The sequence below is a fragment of the Tauraco erythrolophus genome, chromosome 27, assembly GCF_009769465.1.
Source record: "Tauraco erythrolophus isolate bTauEry1 chromosome 27, bTauEry1.pri, whole genome shotgun sequence".
Lineage (NCBI taxonomy): Eukaryota > Metazoa > Chordata > Aves > Musophagiformes > Musophagidae > Tauraco > Tauraco erythrolophus.
The window spans coordinates 6414179-6441442 of NC_141491.1; the positions used below are offsets into that span (position 1 = coordinate 6414179).

Here is a 27264-nt window from a genome sequence, read left to right on the forward strand (position 1 = left end):
CAGGCGAGGATCAGCTTTGATGTTTATTGCTTGCTCGGTGACAACGGCATGGCACGGCTGGGCACGCATCCCGGCGGGACGGGCAACGCGGAGCAGAATGTTTCGGGCACACAGGCCTCGCTGCGGATGGGCGTGAGCTGTCTCCCCGCTGGCACCCGCACCAGCAGGACCCGACGGGGGTGACACTGGGACTCCCACAGCTTCGGGGTGCGCTGGGTCAGGGCAGGGAGGAAGGGGCTGGTGCTGCGAAGCAGCGGGTGGTTATCCGTGACGGTGAGGATGCTCACGGCGGGCGCGGGAAGGGTCGGGCAGCACAGGCTGGTCTGGACGAGCCCTGAGCGAGCGGAGAGCCTGGCTCCTGGTGCCTCACTGCGAGTGCACGAGTGCCCCGGCACCTTGCCCAAAGCCAAAGCCCTTGGGACCGAAGTTCTTGGCGTAGCAACCTGCGGAGGACGGGAAGGGAGAGACGGGTAAGGCCGGCAGCGGAACACAAGCAGGTCCTCCTCTCAAAGCTGGCACTGCCAAAACAGGACAGGGTTTGCTGTATTTGTTGGGCAAATAGAGGCTCCAGGCACAGCAGGAAATCCCCCGGCTCCGCAGCTAGCTGGCACAGCTGGTACCCATACGTAGCTGCTGGGGCCACCACCTCCCCAAACCTCCATCCCATCCTGGTTCCCTGCACTGGGGTTTTCACCCCCCTGCCTCCACCCTTCAGAGTCCAGGAAGAAGCCAGCTGGGAAGGTGGCACTCACCTTTGCAGTAGATCTCCCCATCTTTGTCTGCCAGGGTGGTGGACTCCAGGCTTTTGCCACACTTGGCACAGCGGAAGCAGGACTTGTGCCAGGACTGTGGGACAGGAGCAGAGCCCGGTCAGACAACAGCCGGGGACAGGGCAGCAATGCTCTGGTTACCAAACAGGGTCACTTTGTAGTTTCTGACCCAAAGCGGTTGGCAAAGAGGTCTGATCAGGATGAAGGAAAACTTTTCTCTGGAAAGAATGGACCTCCCGGCCCCGGGGGGAAAAGATTCAGAGAGGAAACACCAGGTGTGGTCACTGCTCTCATGCTGATCTGGTTGCAGAGAGCTTTCACCTCCACTCACAGAAGTCATTTGTACAGTAATTCCTATGATAATTTGGAAGGAGGGACCACGTCCCACTTTGGAGATTGTCCTCTCTCGCTCGAGCAGCGTGATAAACCCCCCACTGAGTTATCCAGCTGAGACCCACTGCGGCCCTACGTCAGCCCGGGGGTGGCAGCAGGGTTGGGACACCTGCCCCTGCACAACCACCGCTCCAAGGAAGGAAGCGAACGGATCCCAAGAATGCCGAAATCAGCCAGTGGTTAAAAATAACACCCACCCCCCCGCAGCTCTGCCAGCCCCCGGGGATAAATGAGCTCACGGCCTTCGAGCAGACCTAGAGTAGCCAGAGCTGCTCACAGAGGAATTTAAATAAACACTTCGGAAAACACGAAACCTTTTTTGGAAGAAAATGTGAAATTAGGGAGCTGGAGGAGGAGGAGGAGGAGGATGGAGTCATCCAGCAAACACTAGCACATGAAACACACGCTCTGGAATCCTCGCAGGGTTTGCTCCAGCGTAATTGCTCCGCCAGCTTTGGTTCCCTGTAAACACTGAGGCCAGAAGCCTCCCAGGAAGCCCAGATCATGATTTTAAGGTGAAGTTTGGCTTCTGATGCTGGGCTGACCCTCAACGCGCCCATCACAAATCCCTGCGCTGCCAACCGGGGTATGATGATGTCGGGAGGCCCCTTCTGTTGACGAGATGCCTCCTTCCCTTGCTCTGGGCACAGGGGACAAACCCAGACAGCCCAGGGAGGACAGAGCACATCGGGGGTCAGGGAGTGACCCAACATCACCGACACTGACCCTGAGCAGACCCAGCCCACCACCGAACGCACTGAGCCCGCGCCCACACCTCCAACCACCTCACCCAGCCTACGGGCACCGCTGGCCACTGGAATTCATTCCCTGCCCCGAATTCGGGCTACGAGATCCCAGCCTTCGGAAGAAGGTGAAGATGGCTCACTGGACATTGTGCTTGATCAGTTAGTGGTGACAGTGGCCGTGGCCCACATCACCACTCATCCTCCCAGCACACCCAGCAGCAGCGACCTGTTTTCCAGACATGTCCAGCTCCCCTTTTGGTGCCAGGCTTCCAGGTGAGCCATGGCCACCAGTCCCCAAGCTCAGCCCTGGCTGGAGGCCCTGGTAGCCCAGCCTGCAGCAGACTATGCGTCAGGTCAAGACCTTCTCTGCAGGTGTCCCTGCCACACAGCAACTTGTGCCCCATCCACTCCATTCCCCTTCTTACCTTTCCAGCTCCAATCACCTTCTCAGCTGCATACACCGCTTGACCACAGCGAGGGCACCCATCAGCACCTCCGACTTTCTGGGCCATTTTGGATGCGTTAGGATTGGTGGGTCGGTGGGGCTGGCCCCTGTGGATGGGAGGGAGGTCATGATGAGGGCTGCACAAGCAAGGTGGAGGAAGGAAGAGCTATGGAATCACAAATCCCAACCCAGTTTTGAAGGGCCCAGAGCTTCAGGCACAATGTGTTGGGCCCCACGGAAACTCCAGCCTCACGGCATGCTCAGACAACAGGGGACATGTCCCATCAAGCCCATCCCACCCTGCAAACAGGGTTCAGCAGGTTTCCCCCAAGGAGCAGAAAGGCAGGGCAGCCCGAGGCACTCTCAGATTAGATACTGGAAGTTCCGCACGGGCTACACAACCAAGCGTCACAAGCAGACGGAGGTGGGGGAGAAGGTGCCCACATCAGCCCCAGTTTTGAAAACAAGACTTAAACTCACTCTTCATATTTGATGCCCAGAGACTCGCCCTTGTCCGTGCTCAGGGTCCCTGCTCCCTGCCCGTAGCCGTAGCCCTTGGGGCCATACTTCTTGCCATAGCAGGACTTGCAGTAGATCTCCTCTCCATGCACGGCAACAGTGGTGCTGTCCAAGTTCTTCTTGCAGACCACTAGAAAAGAGGGGAGGGCCGGGCCATCAGCCTGCGCATCCAGAGCTGCCTAATTAGCCGGAGAAAACATGTCCTCACAAGGGACAGTGCAGCTCAGCTTTCAAGGATCAAGGAAACCCAAGGCCAGATCCTCCTTAAGCTCATGCAAAACAGCCAGAGATAAGGATCACAAGAACATTGTCTGGCTTTAAAAGGCTGCAACCACTGAAGCTACAAGCTGATACCAAGAAAAAGCTCTGTTAACCCTCTCGATGCTGGTATCCTGGAGTTGCATTTAAACCAAGAAGGGAGTGAAATTTCCCTACAAATGACTGCTGGATTCACAAGCGCAGGGATGGACATCCCTGCCCCACTCTGCCACACGTCTGGTCCACTGCAAATACGCACTCAGGGGAAAGGAATGAGAGCAAACCTCTTCTTCCCCATGTTTAGGCAGACCAAAAGCAGACCTGCAGCCATTTCCATGGCTGGTGCACTGTACGTTGTTTGGCACATTATGCTGCTGTGCCCAGTTGACTCTCCATACTCCGAGACCACCATGGAAGACATTCATAGAACCATGGAATGGTTTGGGTTGGAAGGGACCTTCAAGATCATCTCGTTTGAAGCCCCCTGCCATGGGCAGGGACACCCTCCACTACACCAGGTTGCTCAAAGCCTCATCCAACCTGGCCTTGAACACTTCCAGGGACGGGGCATGCTGACATGTGTCACCCCTGGTCCGTGCCATGATTGGCCTGCATGCACACGGTGGTCACAGCTGAGGACCACTAACTCAGCTGGGTGTTCAAGCCTTGGAGATCAATATGGGATGTAAAACAGGACAGGAGGAGACAGCAGCGAGGCTTAAGGTCCCAGCTGAGCCCATCCAGAGCTTGAGCTTGGTGCTGGGCTCAGGCCAAACAGATTCTTCTCCCAATTTTGGGGTTTTCCTGACTCCTCTTCCAGCTCTGATCTCAGCCTCCACGTCGGCTTCCAAACCCTTCCTGGAACACACCGCCCAGGAAGCTGGAGAGGGAGGCAAGGAGCACCCATACAGGCTCCAAGTGATCTCCAGTGTTTACCTGCTCCCCAGATACCTGGGGCAGAGTCCAGAGCACTGGCAGCCAGCCTCAAAACAGATCCTGTTACGGCTGCGACACAGCCTTCCCCCATCCTGCTCACATGCCTTAAATGTCAAGGCTTCCAGCTGCCCGTTGGCCTCTGCACCAGAAGAAAAGTTTCTTGGCCTTTAGCAATATCACAGGAATGCAAACACAGCGGAGCTCTGCCCTCGGAGCAGCGCAAACCGCGGCACCAAACGCGGGGGCGAGAGGCAGCTTTCCTCAGCCCACTTACTAAATATGGTGCTTCTCCTCCGCGGCAGCGGAGAAGCCCATGTGCTGCTGCTAGGAGAAGGAGGTGGAAAGGAAAACGTCTCCTGCCATCTAAGGAGGACCTGGCAGGGTCCTCTCCTGGCTACAGGCTCCCCCGTCCCACCACAGCAGGAGCTGGGGATGGAGCACGCGGTCCTGTTGAGAAAGATCAGCTCTGGTTACGGGGTCCGTGGCTGCCAGGCTAATGGGCTGGTGTTGGAGTTGTCTCTGCATGACCCTGGAGCTCATCAGGAGCAGCGCTGCATTCCGACAGACCCTCCAGGAGAGGAATGTGGGCACTTTTACGAGAATATTTAAAGAGCTTTGTCCTAGGGGCGCGAGCGAATGATCTCAGTGGCATCTGTCTTTCTCTCCCACCGCGCTGGGTGGATTTAGAGCTCTAACCTAAGCTTTCCCAGTCCCTCATCTGTATTAGCCACAGACACTTTGAGTGGTAGCAGAAAAATTCTTTCCTGGTCTGCTTCCTAGAAATCAGCCCCCAGCTCTTGGCTTTCTGCATTGCAGAAATTCCGAAATTCCAGCGCACCATGCTAACCGAGTTAAGGACCCTTGTTTTTCTAAGAGCGGTCGAGTTGCTCCACGGAACAATTAGACCAGAGCTGCTGCTGCTTTCAGCGGCCAGACGCTCTCATTGCTGTCGACTCGGTTGGATCGATGCCACCGAGTCAATCACCAAGTCACTCCCTGAGCCCATCTCCAGTTCTGACGCACTGTGGTAGGTTTGGCTCCTTTTTTGATTATTTTTTTTTTCTTGGCAGATCAGGTCAAAGGACTTGTTTTTCTTCCCTAAAGATAATGGCTTCAAGTTCCCTGATGAGGCCCAAATGTAGCCCTGGGGAACAGGCTGGGAATGCAGGAGCTGGGTGCAGCTCAGCATCACCCACAGCCCCTGGCACAGGACTGGGAAGGGCAGCAAGCCATGGTCTGAACTGGAGAGCCCACGGCCGGGCTGGGCAGAGCTGCTGGGGTTCGTGTGGTGTGTGATTATGTGCACCAGCAAAGCATGGGGACAGGAGCCCTGGCTGTAGAAGGCTCTGACCACTCCCTGGTGACTTGTTTCCATGAGCAGACATGGGATGACCTTCTTCCCCACTTTGGCTGTGTATTCCCTTCTCAAAGCAAAGCCTTTTGCCTGATTTCGTGGCTCCTGGAGGCCTGCCCCGCGCTCTGGCTGCCAGCGTCCCAGGGCGGAAGCTTTCCCTACAATCCAGTTGCATGCACGGGGGTCGCGGGTAGGGCAAATGCAGGGCAAGAGGATCTCAGTCCCTGTACTGATGTCCTCCATGGATATGGACTCAGATGGCAGAAGTCAGTGGTGGGGGAGGAGATGAGAGTATCGCTCCCCATCCTCCTTATCTGAGGCTGCAGAAGAAACACAACTTCCCACTGCAGAGAGCGGCCGCAGTAAGGACAGAGCCTGTCGCCTCCCTCTCCGCAACTCCCCTTCTTAGTCCTCTCGAGTCGAAGCAAGATTTCCAGCCTGGAAATTCCCACATGTAAGAGCTACCAGTCACACTGGCCACTCTTCACGCACGCAGGGAGCAGAGACGCGGCAACAGCCTCTGTCTCTCACATCTGCACCCATGTGTGCGTGCCGCGTCCCAGGCAGGCTGGCCAAGGATCCTGTATCCGTGCCAGGTGGACACAGCGGCATGGCAGGGGTCAGCACCATGAGGACACTGGTATTTTCCTGCTAGAATAGGTCTACTGAGACTATTTCTAACTGTGTGCCTCTTTATAGACCCGAGCTCTGCTCGCTGCCTGTATGGCAAAGAACACGGCTATGCTCCCTGCTGCAATGGGATGGTGAGACTGGGAATAGGGTACAGGGACCAGCTGGGAAAACATTAAACCTCACTGGAGCACTGCTGCAAGGGCAGCTCTGAAGATGCACTTGAACTCTTGCTGCTCTGTGTCAGATGCAATGAGTTGATGAGTCATGGAATCATAGAATGCTTTAGGTTGGAAGAGACCTCAAAGACCATCTAGTTCCAACCCCCCTGCCATGGGCAGGGACACCCTCCACTACACCAGGTTCCTCAAAGCCTCATCCAACCTGGCCTTGAACACTGCCAGGGATGGGGCAGCCACAACTGCTCTGGGTAACCTGGTCCACTGTCCTCAGCGGACACAGGCAACATGCATGCTCCTGTTGGCACATGAGAATCAAATCACCAGTTCTGTTGTGCCTTCAAGGGCAGGGGACAGAAATCTGGTAAAACACAGGCTGAGGACAGTGGGCATCTTTTTATGCAAAGGTCCTGTAGTCCCTCTGGATGTGGTTGCCCCAGGTTAAAGTTGCTGTTCTCTGCACCGTAATGCTACTCGCCTGGCCCTGCACTGCTGCCCTGGTATCCCCAAAGGGAGGGAAGGGGGTCTGGGGACCTGCAGCATGAATCCAAGAGTACCTGTAGGATCCTGCAGAGCAGGAAGAGGAGGAGATCTCTGCGCTGAGTTAACCCACAGGCAGATCCTGTTCTGCTGTCCTTCCCTGGAGGTGACACTCGGGTCCAAACATACGGCACAGACACCCTCCACACAGCAGATTTGCAGGCAGGCTGGAGGTGATGCTTTGGCACTTCACAGTAGGCCTCCCATCAGCAGAAGGGACAGGACAGGACCATGTCTTTTTCCTATCACCTCCTGGGACACAGGGGCAGATCCCACGCCAGTTCCCAAGGCCCAACCACCTTTTTAGTCTGGGAAAGCCACTTAGAAGACTAAAGCTGGCATCTCCTCAGAGCATTGCATGGGATATGCCACCTCTTGCCACCACTGTTTGGAGAATCCCTGTATCAAGCTCCAATCTTGAACATCTGGAGACAGTCTGGAGGACTCAGCGTAGCCTTTCCCCAGTGTAGGGACAGACTAAGTCTTTGCATGGTTACTGCCTGAGGTCAGCCCTGACAGCTCAGATGGTTCCTTCATGTCCTGGTTTTGACCGGGACAGAGTTAGTTCTTTTTATCAGCTAGAAGAGCTCTGGGTTTTGGTTTTAGTCTGGGAGTTGTTGGGAGAAGAACGCTGACAGCGCTCTGATGTTTATAGTTGGCACGGAGACCTCAAGGACTTTTCAGCTTCCTGCGTTTTTGCCAGTGAGCAGGAGCACAACAGGATAGCAGGGAGCATAGTCAGGACAGAGGGTCTATGACTGCCCTTAGGATTTGAACTTGGATTTAGGATTGAGGGCCAAACTGGCCAATTCCATATCATGCAGCTCATGCCCAGTATAAAAATGAGGGTTAACTGGAAAGAAGGGCCTTTGCTTTTCCAGGGGCTCTCACTCTCAGACTCTTGGAGGGTTCTCTCTCTCACTCACTCTCCTTCTGGGCCTCTCGCTCGTCCGGGATTGCAGTGCTGGGACTTCTCTGTTTCAGGATCGTTAGTCCGGGACAGGATGGTCCTTGGTCAAAGGGTGGTGAGCAATTACACTGTGCATCTCTTGTTTGTATATATTATTATCATTATACATATATTTATGTTCATATATTAGCAGTAGTATTAAATTGTTCTTATCTCGACCCACGGGTCTCTTTCCCTTTTCCTCTGTAATTCTCTTCCCCATTCCCTGGGGGTGGGGGAGGGTGAGCAAGTGGCCATGTGGCCCTTATTTGCCGGCCAGGCTAAACCACGACACTTCAGCAGAACAAACTTTCAAGTCTGGAGAAAAGCAGAAATCCTGCCGCACGGCTCCCGCAGCCGGGCTGTTTGCAGAGAAACCCAACGAGCGTTTCCACGGCCCGTAAACAGGATGTGACAGGGTGCCCGGCCGGCGGGGCGCCAGGAAGCGGTCCGGGGGGGCAAGGGAAGGGCTGGTACTCACTGCACAAGAAGCAGGACTTGTGGAAGCTGCTGCCTTCACACTGCACCTCCTCGGCGAAGTAGACTGCCTTCTGGCACACGCCACACTTCTTTCCTCCTCCCCAGTTGGGCATCCTGCAGAAAAAGCACAGGCAGGAAGAGCGTCAGGGAGATGGCCGGGCAGGGAGATGGCCAGGCAGGGAGATGGCCAGGCAGGGAGATTGCCAGGCAGGAGGCAGGGATGTGGCAGGTGGAGCGGGTATCCACCAACAGTGCTCCAGCAGCCATTCCACATCTGCACACACAGAGACCACCCACGGACATTTGTTGTTCGCACAGACTCACAGGGCTCGTAACCAGCAGAATTAGCAGAACACAGGATGCCCACGGGACCCATTGTTACAGCACCCAGCAGTTATCAGCTGGTCCCACCAGCCAGGAGCAGCAGAAATGCCCCTGTCCTGGAAGCCGTGGGACCTCACAGCTCCTTTCTGTGCCAGCAAAAGGGAGGAAGTGGGACAATGATGGGAGACGGCGCTTACAGAGGTACCCACAGCACCAGCACCTCGTTAGACCACGGTCCTGCCGTCACCTCTCAACAGGGCAACACAGCAATGGCTGGGGTGACTGATCCTTGGTGCTGGAGAATGTACAGGTTGTCACTGCAGCTGGAAACAGTTCCAGCTTCTCCTCTTCAAACATCTCTTCCGTTTTTGCAACCACAGGGCAGGGGTATAGTCAGGGTTGCCCAAAGGGCAGGAGCTGACCCCGATACCACCAAACAGCGGCTCCGGCACCGTGTCGCCCATAACATCGTTAGCCTGTGCCTGCCTGGCCAACGCTCACACGTTCCCCCTGTACTTGGGCATCTCAGTCTCCTGCAGGACTTGCAGCTACCACCAGGGAGGCTGGGAAATCAGCAGCCCCAGGGACACAGGCTCACGTGCTGGGCAAACACCTGAGCACCCACCTAAGCTACCATGCAGCTCCTTGGCAGGATATAAATGCTTCTATTTCTCTCTGCTCTTTTCTGAAATCTGATGAGACATGATCAAGAGGCCCCTTGATCTGGAAATTTGCAGATAACCCCAAAATACTGCGAGCAGCTTACACACGGTGGCAGAGCTCCAACCCAGAGGAGGCCTTGATACTTTTGAAGACAGGGCCAACGTAAACCTCAAGATGTTCAAACAACAGAAGTCCTACAAGGAGATGCTGGGGGAGGCAGGCTGGTTGAGTGGGGCCAAGAGGAGGCTAAGGAGGATCTAACAGCAACATAGGGTTTTTACAAGGACAACAGAACCAAACTGTTTTTGGTGGTGTCCAATGATACAGGACAGGTCAATGGGCACAAGCTTCAGCTTGAGAGGTCTCCAGAGGCCTCTCTCCACCAACACCTCTGTAATTCTCCATCCTGCTCCCATGTGAGGACAAGCAGCAGAAGTCACCCCTCCCCGTTGCAAGCTCAGCCCTCTGCTTCCCAACTCTGGAACAGCTAAAGCAGCAAGACAAGGTCCCCAAAACCAAATGCCACTTTCACCCTACACTTTGTGCCACCCCACAGCGTGCGCAGGATCTCATCACCTCCCTCGCCTCGGCTGCACCGCTATGAGGAAGGAGATCTGGGTCTGCTGGGACACAACCCTTGAGCCCACCCCTTGCAGCAGCTCCTGGGTCACCTTGGGCAGCTGAAGCCCCATCTCTGGGTCTCCAGTCCCCCACCCAACAGCCAAGTCAGCAGCACAGCCCTGCCGGGCAGGCAGCTGGGGAGACGGGCGCTGAACGCAACAGGACTGGGGGATGTATAAACGTCAGACGGAGAGATGAGGGAGGGCGAAACGCTGCAAACCCTCTGCTCACGGGCACAGCGAGATCTCCGAACCTTCCAGCACACAGCAAAGTTGGGCTCTTCTCCCTGTAAGGGTATTTGGTCAGGAATAGCAAAGGGGAATTGATCTCACCCTGGTTCTAAGAGCAGGCAGGGCAGGCAGGGTGGGCAGAGCAGGCAGGTGGGCAGAGAGGGCAGGCGGGCAGAGAGGGCAAGGCAGGCAGGGCAGGGCAGGCAGGGCAGGGCGGGCAGGGCGGGCAGGGCGGGCAGGGCAGGGCGGGCAGGGCGGGCAGGCAGGGCAGAGTGGGCAGGGCAGGCAGGGCAAGCAGGGCAGGCAGGGCAGAGCAGGCAGGGCAGAGCAGGCAGGGCAGAGCAGGCAGGGCGGGCAGGGCAAGCAGGGCAGGCAGGGCAGAGCAGGCAGGGCAGAGCAGGCAGGGCAGGCAGGGCAGAGCAGGCAGGGCAGGCAGGGCAGGGCAAGCAGGGCAGGCAGGGCTCTAGCCCGGCTGCACAGAGGGTCCCAGTGCGGGACAGACAGATGGAGCCATGGAGGGTGCTGGGCGCAGGGGGCTGGTTGTGGGGACTCCCGCAACCCAAGATGCCGTGTTTGTTTGGGGTGTGATCCCAGCAGCCGGAAAGTCTCTTTCCTGAAGGCCCTGCGGGCTGGGCTTCCCACCCCTGCCAAATCCCTCCTTCCCTCCGGACCGTTCCAGTCCCAGCCCTGGGATTGCCTTAAAAGGACACAAACTCTCTCCGGAGCCTGTTTTTTCCCCTCTGTGCACCAAGAGAAGGACCCGACCAGGTTCAGGAGTTTCCTTGGAGGGCAGAAACATCCAGCAGCATCTCCCTGCCAGCCCAGGCGGCGGAGATACCCACACTCACATGCCGTGGGAGCCCACGGGCCCCTTTGCCCCCCATGCCCACCTGTGCCAGACCACTTACCAGGAGTAACACAACACCAGCTACAACTTACCTGGGTCCTCCATCCCTTTCTAAATACAACAGTCAGCAGGCCCCATCTCTGGGACCCTCCAGACCTGACCCTGTCTCCCTACCCCTGCCATCGCTCCCTGCTCCACAGCCAGGCCATCTGCAAGCACACTCAGGGACAAACTGCTCGGCGTGGTTTGGAGCCAGCTGCTCGCTTTTGCCTCCATGGCACAATTTTTTTCCCCCCTTTACAACAACAGCAAAGGAAGAGGCTCCGTTTGTCCCGAGCAGCAGGGTTCCCCTGCCCAAACGGAGACATCGGCAGCTGGGACACCTTCCCCTGAGCTGCCTGTGAGCCTACGGGAGGAGGAAAGGTGCTTTTGGGTGATGTTTGCCACAAGAGGAGATCAAGCCCTTTCACTGCTTATTTTCCTCCACTCAGCACGGGAAGCTTGCAGGTGCCTCCACACAGTTCCACAGAATCACAGAATCATGGAACGGTTTGGGTTGGAAGGGACCTTCAAGATCATCCAGTTCCAGCCCCCCTGCCATGGGCAGGGACACCCTCCACTACACCAGGTTGCCCAAAGCCTCATCCAACCTGGCCTGGAACACTGCCAGGGATGGGGCATCCACAGCTTCTCTGGGCAACCTGATCCAGTGCCTCAGCACCCTCAGAGGGAAGAATTTCTTCCTTAGATTCCATCCAAATCTCCCCTCTTTCAGTTTAAAGCCATTGCCCCGTGTCCTGTCACTACACACCCTGGTCCAAAGCCCCTCTCCAGCTTTCCTGTAGCCCCTTTAGGTACTGGAAGACCTACACATTTAAACAACATCCCTGTGATTTCGGCAGGTGACTCTCACCATGAAGCACCCAGCAGCACAGATGAGGCCCCAGCAAAGCCACATCCCAGCGAGACCTGGCACCTGCCAGGATGGGTTTTCTGTGGGGAGAGACCATGAAAAAGAGTTTGTCCTGGGGATGAATGGGTGCCTGATAGCTCACAGCTGGGCACAGAGAAAGCCTGAGTTAAGTTGCTGGGAATTCCGCTTAGTTCACAACATACACAGGCACATGCTGGGAGCTTGGCAAGTCACAGAGAAACCAAAAAGCAGTTTATGCTGCAGGGCAGTACCAGCAGGATAAAAAAAAACGAATAGGAGCACCCTGCTCACGGAGTCTGGGACCTGCACCAGCCACCTCAGAAGCAGAACCCTTACAAGAGCCATCTAGACAGGACCCATCATCCCAATTCCCTATTCAGTGACCCCTTTAAGATATGTCGGAGAGTTTGCAATCCTTCCAACATTTTTTTTTTCCAGAGTACTTTGCATCATGGAGCTGAGCACCATATTCTGTCCAATTGCAACACTGACCAACCGCAGTCACGCTTCTCCAAATCACTACTGACCCATGCGGAACGAGGAACAGGAGGTGACTGTTCTGCAGCCCAAGACCTCACCGAGCACAGGCGAGAGACGCCCAGGGCTGCCAGAACCCCAGATTATTTGCCTCCCTCCTGCAGCTCCACATCCCACGTACAGCAGCTGCGCAGCAAACACAACCAGAGCCCTACACACAGCATCCTCTGCGCCAAGCACGGCTCAGCGCCGGAGCTGGGCCATCATCGGCTCTGGATGAGGCAAGGAGCCTCAAAAAACCAAGATACCATCCTTTTATCAACAGCTGTTTTGCTGGGAAGCACAGACACACGTGAGACTTGTGCAGAACCACACAATTCTGCCACTTTTTGGAGAACAACTTGAATTTCAGCATCTGATGTTTGAGTTTGGAGCAGTAGAGTTCACCGTGTCAAGACTCACCCATGTTTCTGATGGGCTTGTGTTGCCCCAGTTTGGGAGGCAGTCCGAGCTACGCTAACCAACCAGGCACAAACCAGTATGGAGCCAGTACATCCTGGTGCTTTGGGATGTCATCTAAAGCTGAGCTTTAAGGGGAAGCAGCGAGCAGCTGCCATCAGGCAGTAAGAATACACGGTCACCTTCTCCTTAGGGTGGGCTGGAAGATCAGTCAGTGCACTCACGTCCATCACACCAAAGCTGACAACCACCATTTCATCCACCTGAGAGCAGCTGGTTTGTGACTGCTAGAGCTAAGGCAGGACCCGCCGCCGCGTGAAGACGGCTTCAGTGCTACGGGAGCGCTCAGAGAGTGCAGGTTCTCTCCCATCACCCTCTAACAAACTTTACCTGCAGCCACCGGGACGTCAGCGCAACCTTCGAGCTTCTGCAATAGCTGGAAAACCTTTCCCACACACGTGCCCAGATGTTCTACTGCAATCCTACAACGCTTAATCGCAGAGCAATCACTCTGTGCTTGGAGGAGGCCACTGAGGAACAGAAGACTCGTGCTGGCCCATGTGAAAGGTTCTTTTTTTTTTTTTTTTTGCAATGAGAGCACTAACACGTGGACGGCAGGAAAGCACCATCAGTGCTGAAAAACGTTCACTCCTGATGACATTTCCCAGCAGTCCAGGCAGGATTATTTTACGCAGCCTGGTAAAGGGACAAGTCAAAAGGGAGGAAACTATAGGAGCAGCCCAAAGCTGTGGGGTCTGATCACCACCTTCCAGTTCAGACAGCAGCTGGCAGAGCCATGAAATGAGCAGAAATTTGAAGGAGGCACCTAGACAAGGTGGGGCACGTGGACAGAGCAGAAAAGAACCAGCTCATGGAGATACACGTAACACCACCTGGGAAATTTTTTACAAGGGCGTGTAGTGATAGGACAAGGGGAAACTGCTTTAAACTGAAAAAGGGGAGATTTCGATTAGATAGAAGGAGGAAATTTTTTACATTGAGGGTGCTGAGGCACTGGCACAGGTTGCCCAGAGAAGTTGTGGCTGCCCCATCCCTAGAAGTGTTCAAGGCCAGGTTGGATGAGGCTTTGGGCAACCTGGTGTAGTGGAAGGTGTCCCTGCCCATGGCAGGGGGGTTGGAACTGGATGATCTTGAAGGTCCTTTCCAACCCAAACCATTCTATGAAATCACCGGGACAGTGCATTCAGCACCCGTAACTCAAATCGGGCCCATGGGAGACTCTGCCCCAGACAAATGGCATCTGTCACAGAGCAGCTGTCACATCACCTGGGCAAGAGGCAAGTTAGAACTGTCCCTGTTGTCCCCGTGCCATGTAATCAGCTGGGTGCAGCAGTGACACGAGGAGACTCCGGGCTGGCAACTGCATAAATTAAGGTCATTTGTGATACAGTGATGTTGAACTGGTGAGCAATAAAAGAACGGGGTCCTGAGGCTGGACAAGGCAAAACACTTGGCGTCACCATGGAGAAGTCAAAGAACTGTCCCAGGAGATGCAGCTGTAGCGGATCAGACATCTCTGAGGGGAGAAAGTCAGGAGGGTCTGAAGTCCAGAGTGATCCTCACACACAGCTCATCTACTCTACTGCTCCCAAAGCAGTACAGTCAGGCATCACTTCTGCTGCCACCACCAAGGCAGCGTTCAGGTTTGCTGTGCCACGGAAGGAGCCAGCGCCAGGCCAGCACCGTGCCGAGCTGCCTGCCAGACACGGCTACCGGCGAGCGCTCACCAGCCGCGACGTGCCCGCGGACCAACACACCATTGCCTGTTGACCACGCTGCTCCCAGGCTTTGGTTACAAAAGCAGCTTGAAACTTTCCCATCATAACTGGGCTCCTTCAAGAAAATCCCAGTTTTATCCAGAACAAAAGCCAAAAGCATTTTCAGCTAAGAAAAGCTACTGACTTCTGCAGTCAAGATCCATAACCTGACCGAGTTCACTTTAGCCCTTATTTTTCCCCGATCAATCACATCCTTGTCACGTTGTGCCACCTCCCAGGAGCAGGCAGCCGAGCTCAGCCGCTGCAGGGGCAGCATTCGGGCACTGACATCCCAGCCAGAGAGGCCCCGATCCAGCAGACAGGAGAGGCCGGCTGCGAGCCCGAGGCTGGACAGGCAGTGCCCCCTGACCCGTGGGAGCAGGGAAGGCACCGTGCAGGATGTCGAGCGGCGGCAGCTGCAAGCACTGAGCTACTCTCTGAGCACCGAGTCCTCCCAGACTCTACCCCACCTTTCCAACCTCACCACCAAGATCCAGAAGAGCCAGGAGATGCAGTGCCCAATGCCAATCTCACACCTAACACTATTTTAGGAGTTGCACCTTCTCACCCAGTCCATCCCTCCCTACCTCTAACACGGCAACTTGGCGGCACCCGCTATTTTTGCCAAGTGCTCATTAACAGCCCTCCCACGCGCTGGCCCCGCTGCCAGCTCGGAGGTTTGGAAAGCGGCACCTGAAGCTGTGCTGAAGCGTGTGCCCAGCCAGGTCCTCAGCGACGCAAATCTCCTCCGTAGAGCGACATGGGTCCGGAGGGGACGGACGGACACGGGTCCGCACCAGCGGAGGGGACGGAGCTGGCTCTGCCTCCCCGGCTCTGAGCTTTATCGAGGCTGGAAAGCGAAGCGACAGCAGCGCCCGCGTTTCGGCGAGGGGACGGGGCACCAGGACTCTGCTCACAGCCCAGCCCGACACCACAGCCTTGAGGTTTCCCTTTGGAAAAACAAGGGAACAGCAACGCTCGGCGGAGGGTTAATATTGACGCCAGTGGAAAGTTTGGCGCGTGGCGAGAAGTGAAGCCGTTGTGGCGATGCCCGCTCTCGGGTTAGGAAAGTTCACCCCATCTGATGCAAGAGCTTCGGCTTCCGTGTTCGGCGTCATGTGCGCGGATGCTCGTGCCCCTTCCGTGCCTTGGTGGGCCCCACCGCACCCACATCCACCCCATGGACCCCCACTCCCCCCAGCCCATCTCACCCCAGGAGAGGTGCGCTGGGGCGGGGGGTGGCACAGAAGGGGCGGTCGGGGTCTGCCCGGGGAGGGCTGCGCGTGGGGCGGGGGGACTCGGGGATGCAGCAGCGCGGAGGGATGGAGACCCGCCCGCCCCGGGCCGGGAGGGGCGGCAGCCCCGGCAGCTCCGCAGCGGGGCCCGGGGCTGCCCGCGGGAGGGGGCTCCGCTCCGCGCCCCGGGGCCGCCCCCGTCCCGCACCTACCTGCAGCTGGGCTGGGCTGCGCCGGGTCGGTGTCGGGGCCGGGACCGGGGCCGGGGCTGGGGCCGGCGGCCGCTCGGGGGCTTTTGTCGGCGGCGGGAGAAGGCGGGTCGCGGGGCGGCGGCGCTTTGCGCTCGGCCCCAGCCCGGCCCTGATGTCACGGCGGCCACCGCCCCGAGGAGGGCACGGCGCGGGGGACATCCCCCCTCCAGCGCCGGCACTGCCCCAGCGCCACCCCCGCACCCCCGCCGCGGGGCATCCCCCCCCCGCATCCCACTCCCACGGTGGGGGGGGGGGGGCGGGAATAAACCCTTCGGGTCCGGCCGCGGCGGCCAGCTAAAAAAAAACGTTTGGCCCGTTGCCAAACGTGTGTGCCACCAGTAATACCTGTCGGCTAGGCAGGTCATGCTCAAAAAGTTTTCGTTTTCCCCTAAAATAAAATAAAAGTTGCTGGAGAAGGTGTAGAGAACATAGGCACAGCCGTGCCCTGGGCTGCACCCAGAGCGGCGTGGACAGCAGGGCGAGGGGGGGGATTCTGCCCCTCTGCTCTGCTCTCCTGAGACCCCCCTGCAGTGCTGCGTTCAGCTCTGGGGTCCCCAACACAAGAAGGACATGGAGCTGCTGGAGCGGGTCCAGAGGAGGCCATGAAGATGCTCCGAGGGCTGGAGCACCTCTGCTCTGGAGACAGGCTGGGAGAGTTGGGGCTGTTCAGCCTGGAGAAGAGAAGGCTCCGGGGAGACCTTCCAGCACCTTCCAGTACCTAAAGGGGCTACAGGAAAGCTGGAGAGGGGCTTTGGACAAGGGTGTGGAGTGACAGGACACGGGGCAATGGCTTTAAACTGACAGAGGGGAGATTTCGATGGGATCTAAGGAAGAAATTCTTCCCTCTGAGGGTGCTGAGGCACTGGCACAGGTTGCCCAGAGAAGCCGTGGCTGCCCCATCCCTGGCAGTGTTCCAGGCCAGGTTGGATGAGGCTTTGGGCAACCTGGTGTAGCGGAGGGTGTCCCTGCCCATGTCAGGGGGTTGGAACTAGATGATCTTTGAGGTCCCTTCCAACTCAAACTGTTCTGTGATTCTGTGAATAACAGCGACTCTCTTTGGCAACAATTTCTCGTGGAAACTCTCAACAACGGCATTGGGAGAGCAGGGACGTGGGGATAACAAGTAAGCAAAGCACGAAAGGCTGCTGCAGGAGCGCTGGGAAAACACTTGGAGCACAGCCGGATGACAGGTCACCGCGCCACGAAGGGAGAGATCTGAGCAGTGAAAAGGGTGACCGCAGTGTCTGCAGGAGCAGAGATACTGCCTCCACCTCCCTGACGCCCCACGGACCCTGCCGTACCCTCACACCACGCGTTACTGCCCTCTGTGCCCGAACATCCCAGGAGCAGCCTACACAAAGTGTGGATGTAAGGCTACAAAGCTGCTATCTCCGTTTTTCACTCTGTTTCTGTGCCAGGACAACACGGGAGCCCAAGGAGGCTCAGGACCTTGTAAAAAACATGCCAAGGCTCCAGGTGATGCTGTTTCCACTGTGAAAAGCCGAGGGTGGTCCATGTGGAAGCCCTTTGGTGTGACCCAGCACCAACATGTCTGTCAGACACTGGCCACTTCTGTATGCTCAACCCTCCCCAGCAGGACTCTGCAGTCCCTGTCTGTGTTTGGGCATTCCCTTGTGTGCTCATCCCTGCCCAATTCTCAGCTTGCTGGGGCACAAACCTCCACTTTCCATCCAGAAGACACCTTCATCGATCCCCAGCTTGGAGGGATGGGAACCGGGTGGCACCAGATACAGAAAGGATCTACCACTCCCTTCTTAGGGATTTTTGATGTCCTGCAAGAGTCAAAGGAGTTTCGGTCCATCAATGCTCCATCTCCTGGACTTGAAAGCCAGCAAAGGGCAGCCCCTTCCAGGAGTGGCTCCACAGGGAGCTCTGGGAGGGGAAGCCAGGAGAAGGGAGCAGCTTTGCTGGTGCCTGTAGCTGCTTCCCACCCTAAGTCTCTGCTTCTGGAGTCCCTGAGGCATCTGTGCTCCATGAGGATCTTCCATCCCCTTTAGTAGGTGAGGATGGACAGAAGCTGCTCCAGTGCTTCTGATTGCTGTGGCCATGGACAGGATTGTCAAGCCGGGACAGATGCAGCCAGCAAAATCTCCTATTTAATTTCTCTCACCTGGGTTGGCCTTTTTCTACTCGAAAAGTGCAAGTAGGCATTAAGGGAAAACGGCAGCTGGCACGAAGAGGCTGTTTATGGGACTCTTCCCACTCATCCTCCTCTTCCGAACCCCAGCAGCTCCCCTAAGGCAGGCAGCCTGTTTGCGGGATGGCTCGGGAGCCCCGGCTGCTCCAGCTGATGGGAGCGCAGTACCGGAATTGGGAGGAAGGGAGGAGGGCTGAGAGGGCAGCAGCAGGGAGGTACTTCCTTTGGGACTGGAAAACTTTGGCATTAGATTTGACGGTAATTTTGCCGTGAACTCTGGATAAGAAATTCCTGGTCCTGAACCAAGGCGTGGAATGCAGGAAGAGGATGAGGATCACAAGGGGAGTGTGCTGCTCTGTGTGCGGGGAAGGCTTTTGTCACAGAGGACCAGGATGCCTCTTGTCTTGCAGGGAGACGAGCCGTGTTGCCGTGCCGGGTGTGCACAACGAGCATGAACGGCCGTCGCTTGCTGGGGAGCCCAGCCCCTGACCGAGCAAGGACAAGCAGAGCACAGGTGACCTGAAAGACCCAGTTCTGCTGGGCATGGCCCATCCAACAGCTCAGAGCACAGCAGGTCACCCCGTCAGTTAGTGGCATTAGGAACACAATGGTGGCATTAGGAACACATTAACCGGGTGTTCAGGGCCCCACTGAGGGGAATGTGTGGGTCATAGTTAACGGGGTACAGCCATATTACTGAATGGGGCATTACCGGTTGCCACAATGCACGTTGGCACACTGTGAAGAGGACAGAGACATGTGCACCTTGACATCACCCATGGCAGTTGCTCCTGATGGCCACGGACCTTCCACAGGGTTCCTGAGACCTTGTAGAGAATGAGAGTCATATCCCAGAGCTGACGTCACCACAGCACGTGGGGATGTGCATCCTTTCCCCTGGAGGTTGGAAAACCTCTGCCAGATGACTCAGAGGATGTGTCTAACACACCGTGCTTGAGATGGTGCTGCAGATGCCAACCTCCAGCAGACTTGGACATGCCTGTGCCCTCCAGCTGGCTTCCCACTGGTGTGAGTCAGGGGCTGTCAGGGTTCGGAGGGTCACATACTCCTATTTCTTTTCTCCAGAGGAGGTGGAGGGGCTGCTGTATTACAAGCTGGATGTCAGCTTCAGGAAGGGTCCCTGCATCTCAAAATTGAGGGTACTCTGGTCTTTGCTCTGAGGCTATTTGATCCGGAGGGGGCTGGAGGAGGAGACCAGGACCATCCAGAGGAACTGAGTGTGGTCCAGGCCTGTCCCCTCCCCAGCACGGATGGCACGATGCCTTGCCACCTGACAGAGAGACATGCCTCCGTTTTCGGGGAGGGTAGAGAGTCCAAAGTCCATCACATCTCACCTCCTAATGTCTTCCCCAACCGGCAGACGTGCCTCTCTCAGACCATGCACGGCCGGGCTGGCTTTGCCCGTCTTTTCCCCTTCTCCTGCTGCAGCCTCCCCATCTACCCAACGGTATCCAGCAGCCCCAGGGGATGAAGGTGACCAAAACTCGTCACTTCAGGGTCTCTGTTAGCGCAGGGACGGAGGCTGAGCCCTGCCCGCCGCTGGGCAGCTGCCGTGGGTCCCCACGCCATCTAGTGTTACACCGACAGTGGGACGTGGGACTGGGAAAGGCTGTGAGACTGACTCCTCATCCCTCTCCGCACGTCTCCCGTGATGGCATGGCCAATATGCCATCTCTAACTGGGAATTTTACCCGCTCCAGTTTTATTTCCAAAAAGACTCCAGCGCCTGCTCGGCTTCGCACAGCGCCATGAGCACACACGGTGCGGTTCCAACGTGCCGGGGTCTCGGAACAGTCACACCAGAGGATTAAGTCAAACAGGGACCTGGGTCTGTGGATTGGGACCAGCGGTGCCAAAAGGAGTGACCAAAACCAATCACGGCATCAAAAATGCTGTTAAGAGCTTGAAACAAACCCAGTAGCGTTCACTGGGCAATCAAAACTTCAAAGAGAGTGGAGTTCACAAGCTGCCCGATTCCTGCACGGATCTGCCACGGCTCTCATCGCTGGTGGTGTAAAATTACTTTCCAGTAAAATTATTTTCCAGTGAACATAAAGGGACCAAGAAAATTTTAATTTTTTTTCCAACTTTGGACAAACGGGCTGCTGGCAGAGGTAAGTTCAGAACAAATCTAGGCCATTCCAGAAAGCGATTTTATTTTATAAATAAAGCAGTTATTTGTGATAGAGCAGTTAAAGGAAATTCAGAGACAGACTGAAAAGAAGGAAACTGGTACTTAAAGATATTAGCTGGGAGCACACAGATACCATTTTTCCTCAGGATCCGGGAAACACCTTGCTGAGCCACACATTCTAATGTTGATCATCCCTGGAGAAGACCTGGAATAATGAATTTTTGTTCAGAAACTCACTGCTGAAATAGGAGGCAGGCCAGAGCCGGACTGAATTTGAAGGAATTGATAATAGAAAGACAGAGGTGGGACTGTAGTCACACATGTCAGGGATCCGGGACATCCGAGACGATGGAAGGGGGGGCTTCCCGCCCTGTTACCACCTTGCAGAAGGGGAAGGTGCTCACAAAACTGTAGGCTGAACCGCTAACACGGCTGCACCCCTCACTCGGGGCAAGAGCTAAGGCTCGCCTCAGCCTGGCACGCAGCCAGAAGTAATTAAATTCTCGACGCAATAGATGCAAAGTTAAGGAGCTCCAGGCCTGGTCCAGCATGGACCAGCATGCTCATCATCATGAATAACTGATGCCACTGGGGAGAATGCAATATAAAGCGTGGGAAGGCGATCGCTGGTCACGCTGACTGTGACCCAGCACACACCCCATCGCCTGCGGGCACCAGGAGCGCGTGGGAGGGATCCCAGCCTCCAGCATCCCACAGCCAAAGGCCTTTCTCAACCAAGGACGACAACTTTGTATTTATGAATCGTAATTGATTTTCTGCCCTTCATTTGTCCTGTTGCTTTTAGACCCACTTCAACAGCTAGCATCCGTACTGCCCCGCTGTCGGGAGCTCCGTAGGAAACTACACGTTGTGTGAAGCCCTTTTCCTTGTTGCTCTTCTCCGAACCATTTCTATACTAATAATTCCTAACTCCAGTTTTGCACTTTTAGACTGCTAATGAGCCACGATCTGGCATTTCTATGAATATTTAATAGCCCTTAATGTGGCTCCTGACTCTGTTGATTGGAGCCGTTCCGAACACTCTGCATGCTGGGGATATCGGATGCACTGCGCTGGAGTTCCCGGGGTTTTCCCTGGAACTCTGCTGAAAATCGCTGTTTTTTTCCAAGACTAACGAGCAAACACCACCTGCTCTGGGGGATGCCACTGATCATATAGCGGCGTGCTCGTTGTGCGGTTCCTCCAACGAAGGATTTGAGGCGAATCCCCTGTTTGGCAGCCCGGCTCCCCAAAAACAACCCGGAGAAGAGGGGCGTTCGCTCAGGGTGGGAAACGCGCGCGGCTGTCCGCCGGGAGCGACGGATGCTCGGCACCTTCGCCCGGCGGCGCCGCGGGCGGGACGCTCCCGCCGCCAGAGGGGGCTCGGCGGAGGCGCGGCGAGGCCGACCCGAACCTCGCAGCTCCCGAACCTCCGCGGTTCGGTTCGGCTGGGCTCCGGCAGGCAGAGCCGGAGCGGAGCGGCCCGCGGGCCCGCAGGCATCGCGCCCTGCCGCGGGCCGCTGCGCAGAGGACGGAGCGCCGCGGGGGCCGCCGGCTGCGACCGCGGGGCCGCTGCGAACCCTGCCGGGCCTGGCCCGCTCTCCCTGACGGACCGGGCTCCTCCTCCCCGCGCCCCGCCCGGCAGGCGGGATGCCGGACCGGCGGCCGGCGCGCTGCGATGGCGGCCGGGCGGGGCCGGCCGGCGCGCGGGGGCTGCCGGGAGCTGTAGTCCGCGTCGCTCCCAGGTGCGGCGGCGCGCGGGGGCCGCCGGGAGCCGCGTCCGCCGCGCGGGCAGGTGCGGCGCCGCCGGCGGGAACTACATGTCCCGGGATGCCGCGGGGCGCGGGCGGCGCGGGCGCGGCGGCGGCGGGGGCGTAGCGAAGATGGCGGCGGGGGCGCTGCGCCCCGCTGCCGGCTGAGGCGCGGCGCGCTCCCTGCGCCTCAGTGCGGCGGCGGCGATGTCGGAGCCGGAGCACCTGGGCGGGAAGCGGGCCGAGTCGGCGCGGCTGCGGCGGGCCGAGCAGCTGCGGCGCTGGAAGGGCTCCCTGACGGAGCAGGAGCCGGTGGCGGCGGGGGGCGGCCGGGGCCGGCACCGCGGCGCCGGGGGGTCCCGCGTCCGCTTCGAGGAGGGCGCCGTGTTCCTGGCCGCCTGCTCCAGCGGGGACACCGAGGAGGTGAAGCGCCTGTTGGGCCGCGGCGCCCGCGTCGACACCACCAACGTGGACGGGCTGACAGCGCTGCACCAGGTACCGGCAGCCCGGGCTGGGCACGGGGAGCTGGGCCCGGGGCGGGGGCGGCCCGGCCGCCCCTTCCCCCCGCCCGCCGCCCAGCGGGGCTCCCCCGCGCCCCCGCCGCCGCGGGGGGACGCGGGCTGGGGGCCGCTCCGCGCTCGCCGGAGCGGGGACGGGGAGCGGAGGTGCCGGTCGCGCCCCGGCTGCCGGCGGAGGGGGAGGGCAGAGCGGTACCTGCCGCGGCGGCGGCGGCGGGATGTTGGTAAACAAAGCGGTGGCGGAGAGCTTTGATCCGAGCCCGTCCTGCCTGCTTGGTGCGTGTCTGAAGCGGGACCGGCTCGGAGCGGAGCGTGGCGGTGCGCCCCAGCCGAGCAGCTCGGTGCGCGGAGTTCGCGCTGGGATATTAAGTAGCTTAATTAGCAGAATGGAGCGTTGGGCTGGCAGAGGTGCCAGCCCTGGCTAGGCGGCCAATTTAATAATTTTGGGGAAACTTCTGTCTTTATACTTGGGGTCTGCTGAAACAGCAGCAGTATTTAGGAAAATTTCCCGCGGGGGGAGTGCGGTTTTTGCAAGGTCAGAAGTGTCTCATCAGCTCCTGTGTCTGTGTTATATCGGAGTTGCCTTGAAACGCCACAGACTGCTCTTTGGCAACCTTTGCAGAGACCAGACTGTGCCCGCGTCTCAGAGGAGCGACACAGATTCTATTAATATTCGTCCAAACGTGCTGAAGACGGTACAAAAGTGGCCGCAGAAGTTGACTTCAGAGCAGCAAAGCCTGGCCCGTCTTGAGACACGTGCGGCGTTTCGTTTGTAGCTTTTGCTGCTGTCGTGTAGATGAACAGGAGTGATAGGGAGCATGAGAAATTGCTACTCAGAAATATTGGGAAACCTGTTGCTGTCTAAGACTGGTTCAGAATTTAGCAGGGCGTGTGAAATCAGCCTCCCAGATTGTTGCATCTGGTCAGTGAAATGTATCCGATTTGACTCCGGGCCAGCCTCAGGCAGAAAATTTTCTTCCTTCAAGATCTCGTAGAATAAGCATGTAGTATAGCGACAAAAAAAGCACAGTCCGGGAATAACATCTGGAAATAATGTGTTTTTAAAGAATAATGCTTTGATAGCACTGATAGCAGGACAGTAGTTGAGTTGATTAGGCTTTCTTCTGTGCTGGGCTGGTGTGAACTGAAGCGTTTGGGACACTTGGACGCGCGGTTCGCAAGCTGCTTTGCTCGTGGCTGTCAGTGAGCAAGGGGCAGTGACACTTACTCGCTTTGTTCTGGAGTTCCAAAAATAAGTTATGAAGCAAAGAGCATAGGAGCTCACGGATCATCAGGTTGAATAAGGCTTTAGTTGGCAAAGAGTGAACTTTATAGTGGCACAGCTTTTCTCTTTTTTTTTTTTTTTGTACAGCGTTAGCAAATAAGTTACGCTGCTTAAGTAACGTCCGATATAGCACGTATACATTTATCATCAGATAAATGAGGAATCATAGAGAGTAAGAGCCAGTTACTGAAGAGCTGGTTATTGAAAGCGTTTTGACAAGCCAGAAGGCTGAATCTAAGGTGGATAGAGGTATGGTAGAGTTGGGATGACTCTGTGAGGGCTTTCCAGCCAGGATTGATTATGATCCCTTCGGAAGTATCCGGGTGTCCTGCTGATGTACGTAATGTGACGCTTGGCCCAAAGTGCATCGTGAAGCGCATTAGACTCATCAGACGCTGGGCAATTATCTCTGCAAGGTCAAACTTCTTGAATATATGACAAGCTGTGTATTGACAAACAGGCTGCAAATATAATTCTGTATACATAAAGAATTGTGTCTTAGGAGCTAAGTGTCGGGTAGCATATGGACAAGTAGCGTCTTGGGCTTGATACTTGGAAGAGCTTTTAGCCGAGTGAGTAGTCAAGCAGATGCCAGCTGTACAAGCAAGTCCCTTACGTAAAGTGTTTCTTCAGAAACTTTGCGGGAAAGGAGGTTGACCTGACTTTGAATTTAATAAAACCTCTTTTCCAGTATCCCGTTGATGTATTAAAGTTTTCTCATCTGCGTATCTCGGACAACACCGAAGAGCGCTGAGATGTTCTTGCCCACCCAAAAGGAAGAAACACGGGTTTGTTAGAGATTTTGTTCTTCATGTGTATCTTGAGTCTGTAAATCTGTATCAGATGAAAGTGTTTGTTATCGTGGTTGAAGAGGTCGTTATGAGCTCCTTATCGCTGAATGTGACCAAAATATGTTTGTTCTCCTGTTACTTGGGGAACGATACTGTCCATGGTAAAGTGTCAGCTGAGGTCCTGTTAGGTTGAGGGTCCCCGGAGGTTGACAAACAAAATGAATGTAGGACACATGAGGATTTTTTTAATGAGTTCTTTTAGTATTAGAAATGTAACTTTATGGGATATAGGGGAGATGGTAGCAACCGTCTGCTCTCGTTTAATCCTTGTAAAACCAAACAGCCATGCAGTGAGGAAGGAAATCCTACACATTGAAAAGACTTTACTTTGTTGAAGGAAAGATTGGGTAATTTCTGTGTGTGTGTTTTTTTTTTTCCTTTGGTTAAAGAAGTTGATGTTAAGTGAGACTTGCTCTGTACAAGCAAATGTCTCTTGAGCTAATGGAAGGGTTAACAAAGTCAATTGACTTAATTTGTCAGTCGGCATCTGCTTCTTCGAAACCTAAGCCCAATCTTACAAATTGGGTTAGTTGGTTTGAAGTGCATGGTGGTCCCAAATGTTGCATGGCATTCAACAAAGGTCACACTGGGCTTTCTCTGGTGTCTGGGCCGCCGTGTCGAGGAGCCGGTGTGTGCCTGGCAGGTGAGGAGCTGTCTTTGCTGCTTATAGCTGTGAAGCCATGTTTTGAAAACAACCTTTTAAATGGCAAGTGGTGTTTCTGAGCCTCCAGCTTGGGTCGTCCTCTTTGGAGGCATCAGGTGTGTCTGGGACCTCTGTGGTACCTTCAGTTACATGAGTATCTGTACCTCAGTGCCTGCAAAACGCTTGTGGATGAACATCAATCTGGTCTTTTCAGTGATTAACTTAATTCATTGAATACAGTGGGGTTTTGGCAATGGTTTTGTGTCGCTAAATGTGAGTGAACATTTAGAAATCATCAAGAAAGCCACTGCCAGTAGGTGAAACAAACTATTGGTCACAGTTGAACTTCTTTAGTGTTTGCAGGTGGTGGGAAGTGGACATGGAACGCTCGCTCTCCTTGAGTGACAGATGGAACCGAAGAGTAAACTTCTAGGGAAATTGAGTCTTAAGGGAAAAAAATCCTGATGCTTCTAATCGGGAAGGCATCTCAAAATGTAACAGGCAATGCTTGTTTGTCTTTAAGGACTGGTTCATAAACAATGACAGCAGAAAAGATTGTTTATCCTTTGTCTGCTCTTTGATGATTTACCTGCTCTTTCTCTTTTGCCTGTTCCGTGGAGAAGTGAGTTGCTCATGAAATGACTCCTGAGTTATTTCATCTACAATACTCGTGAAGTAGCTTGGCACTTGCTTTTGACTGATTTTCGGGTTCTGGGTGCCTGTGGTAGCTCAGAAACTGCTTGGTGGGAAGTGGGGTACATTGTGCAGTGACGCTGGGCTGGACGGCGGAGGCTGTAACCCCTCTGGCAGCCCCGGTTTGGGTAATTCCTGCTTCCGAGCCAGAGCTGTAAAACTGCAGGTGTGTCTGGTCTCTTCGGAGCTTTGTAGAGCCGCATCCATGTCAAACTAAGGCTGGTGGGAGCAAACGTGGCCCTTTACTCTCTTCTAAAGGTCATGTGGTCGTAGGAAAGCAGAAGGCAGCAGAGTTTTGGGACAGTGAAAACACAGCTGGGGGGTTAATGTATTCAGACCACTCTCCCGAATCACAGCAGTCTGGAGACTGTTGGAAAAATCATCGAGGCCCTGATACTGGAACAAAATCCAGGAGACTGAGGGGAAGGAAGAGAGGATTCCTTTGTGGACTGGTGTTTTTTCTAGCTAGGACATCACTACTAGAGAGCCTGGAGCAAAGGGTTGGAACTGCAGGAGTGGCTGAAGCAGCCTGGATTTGTTTTACAGGACAACTGAGATAGATCCAACAGCTGTTACCCACCTGGAGCCCTCATATGGCAACAGCTTCTAGAAGTGTCTTCATCACCAAAAGGTAAAAGCGAAATTGTGCCTTGAAATGTGAGGATACAGCACAACGTACAGTGGCAGGAAAACTCGTGAGTGAAGTGGTCAGGTACTACGTGTGCACGTTTGAGGCACCACAGCTGTGGTTTCAAGAGGGTTAGCTTCTGATCCTGGCATCGGTGATGATAGTGGCGCACATCAGGCTGCATTTTTTGAGTGGCTGCATTGCCTAAAAATACATTAATCCTAGGAAGAGAAGGTTATCCAGGGAGAGTCATACCTTATCCACCATGCTGCAAAGTTTCTTTCCGAAGGTACGCTTCTGCCAATGAAAACAGAAGTTGCAAGCTGTTTGTACTGTATTTAACACTGCTTATCCAACTGAAATGTGACACTGTTAAGAATAGGGTTTATCACTAGGGTAGTTGGAATACTTTTTTCTGGAGTTTCACTTATAAATGGGAATACAATAGTTTGTTCTCTGAATGAAGTGAGAAAGCTTGGAAGCTACCCACCGTACACCAGGATTTTATGAGGCAAAGCTGGTTAAAATCTGAAGTGCTGTTTTACCAACCTAATGCTTTTGTTT

At 55.6% G+C, this 27264-nt stretch overlaps 2 protein-coding genes across 8 annotated transcripts in view; one reads left to right on the plus strand and one right to left on the minus strand.

Annotated features, from left to right (window-relative positions):
* Positions 1–191: 191 nt before the first annotated feature.
* On the minus strand, positions 192–16010 carry CSRP1 (cysteine and glycine rich protein 1). The gene is made up of 6 exons (XM_086627268.1): positions 15980–16010; positions 8201–8313; positions 2835–3003; positions 2335–2461; positions 753–846; positions 192–443 (listed from the first exon to the last, which is right to left on the minus strand). The coding sequence occupies exons 2-6, from the start codon at positions 8310–8312 to the stop codon at positions 367–369; spliced, it is 579 nt and encodes a 192-aa protein (XP_086483394.1). The 5' UTR covers position 8313; positions 15980–16010; the 3' UTR covers positions 192–366.
* Positions 16011–22289: 6279 nt separating this feature from the next.
* Positions 22290–27264, plus strand: part of PPP1R12B (protein phosphatase 1 regulatory subunit 12B) — a 137945-nt gene continuing 132970 nt past the window's right edge. For all 7 annotated transcript variants that reach the window (XM_086627101.1, XM_086627100.1, XM_086627095.1 and 4 more), the window contains exon 1: positions 22290–22577. In XM_086627101.1, the coding sequence (XP_086483227.1) occupies positions 22290–22577 (288 nt within the window). The remainder of the gene's footprint in view (positions 22578–27264) is intronic.

What these genes read in the sequence shown, in the direction of transcription:
- CSRP1 (XM_086627268.1), bottom strand. Translation starts at nt 8,312, where the DNA reads ATGCCCAACTGGGGAGGAGGAAAGAAGTGTGGCGTGTGCCAGAAGGCA. An exon ending in CAAGTCCTGCTTCTTGTGCA is followed by an intron (nt 3,004 to 8,200) that starts GTGAGTACCAGC and finishes CCTCTTTTCTAG; the next exon opens with TGGTCTGCAAGAAGAACTTG. An exon ending in CTGGGCATCAAATATGAAGA is followed by an intron (nt 2,462 to 2,834) that starts GTGAGTTTAAGT and finishes TCCCATCCACAG; the next exon opens with GGGCCAGCCCCACCGACCCA.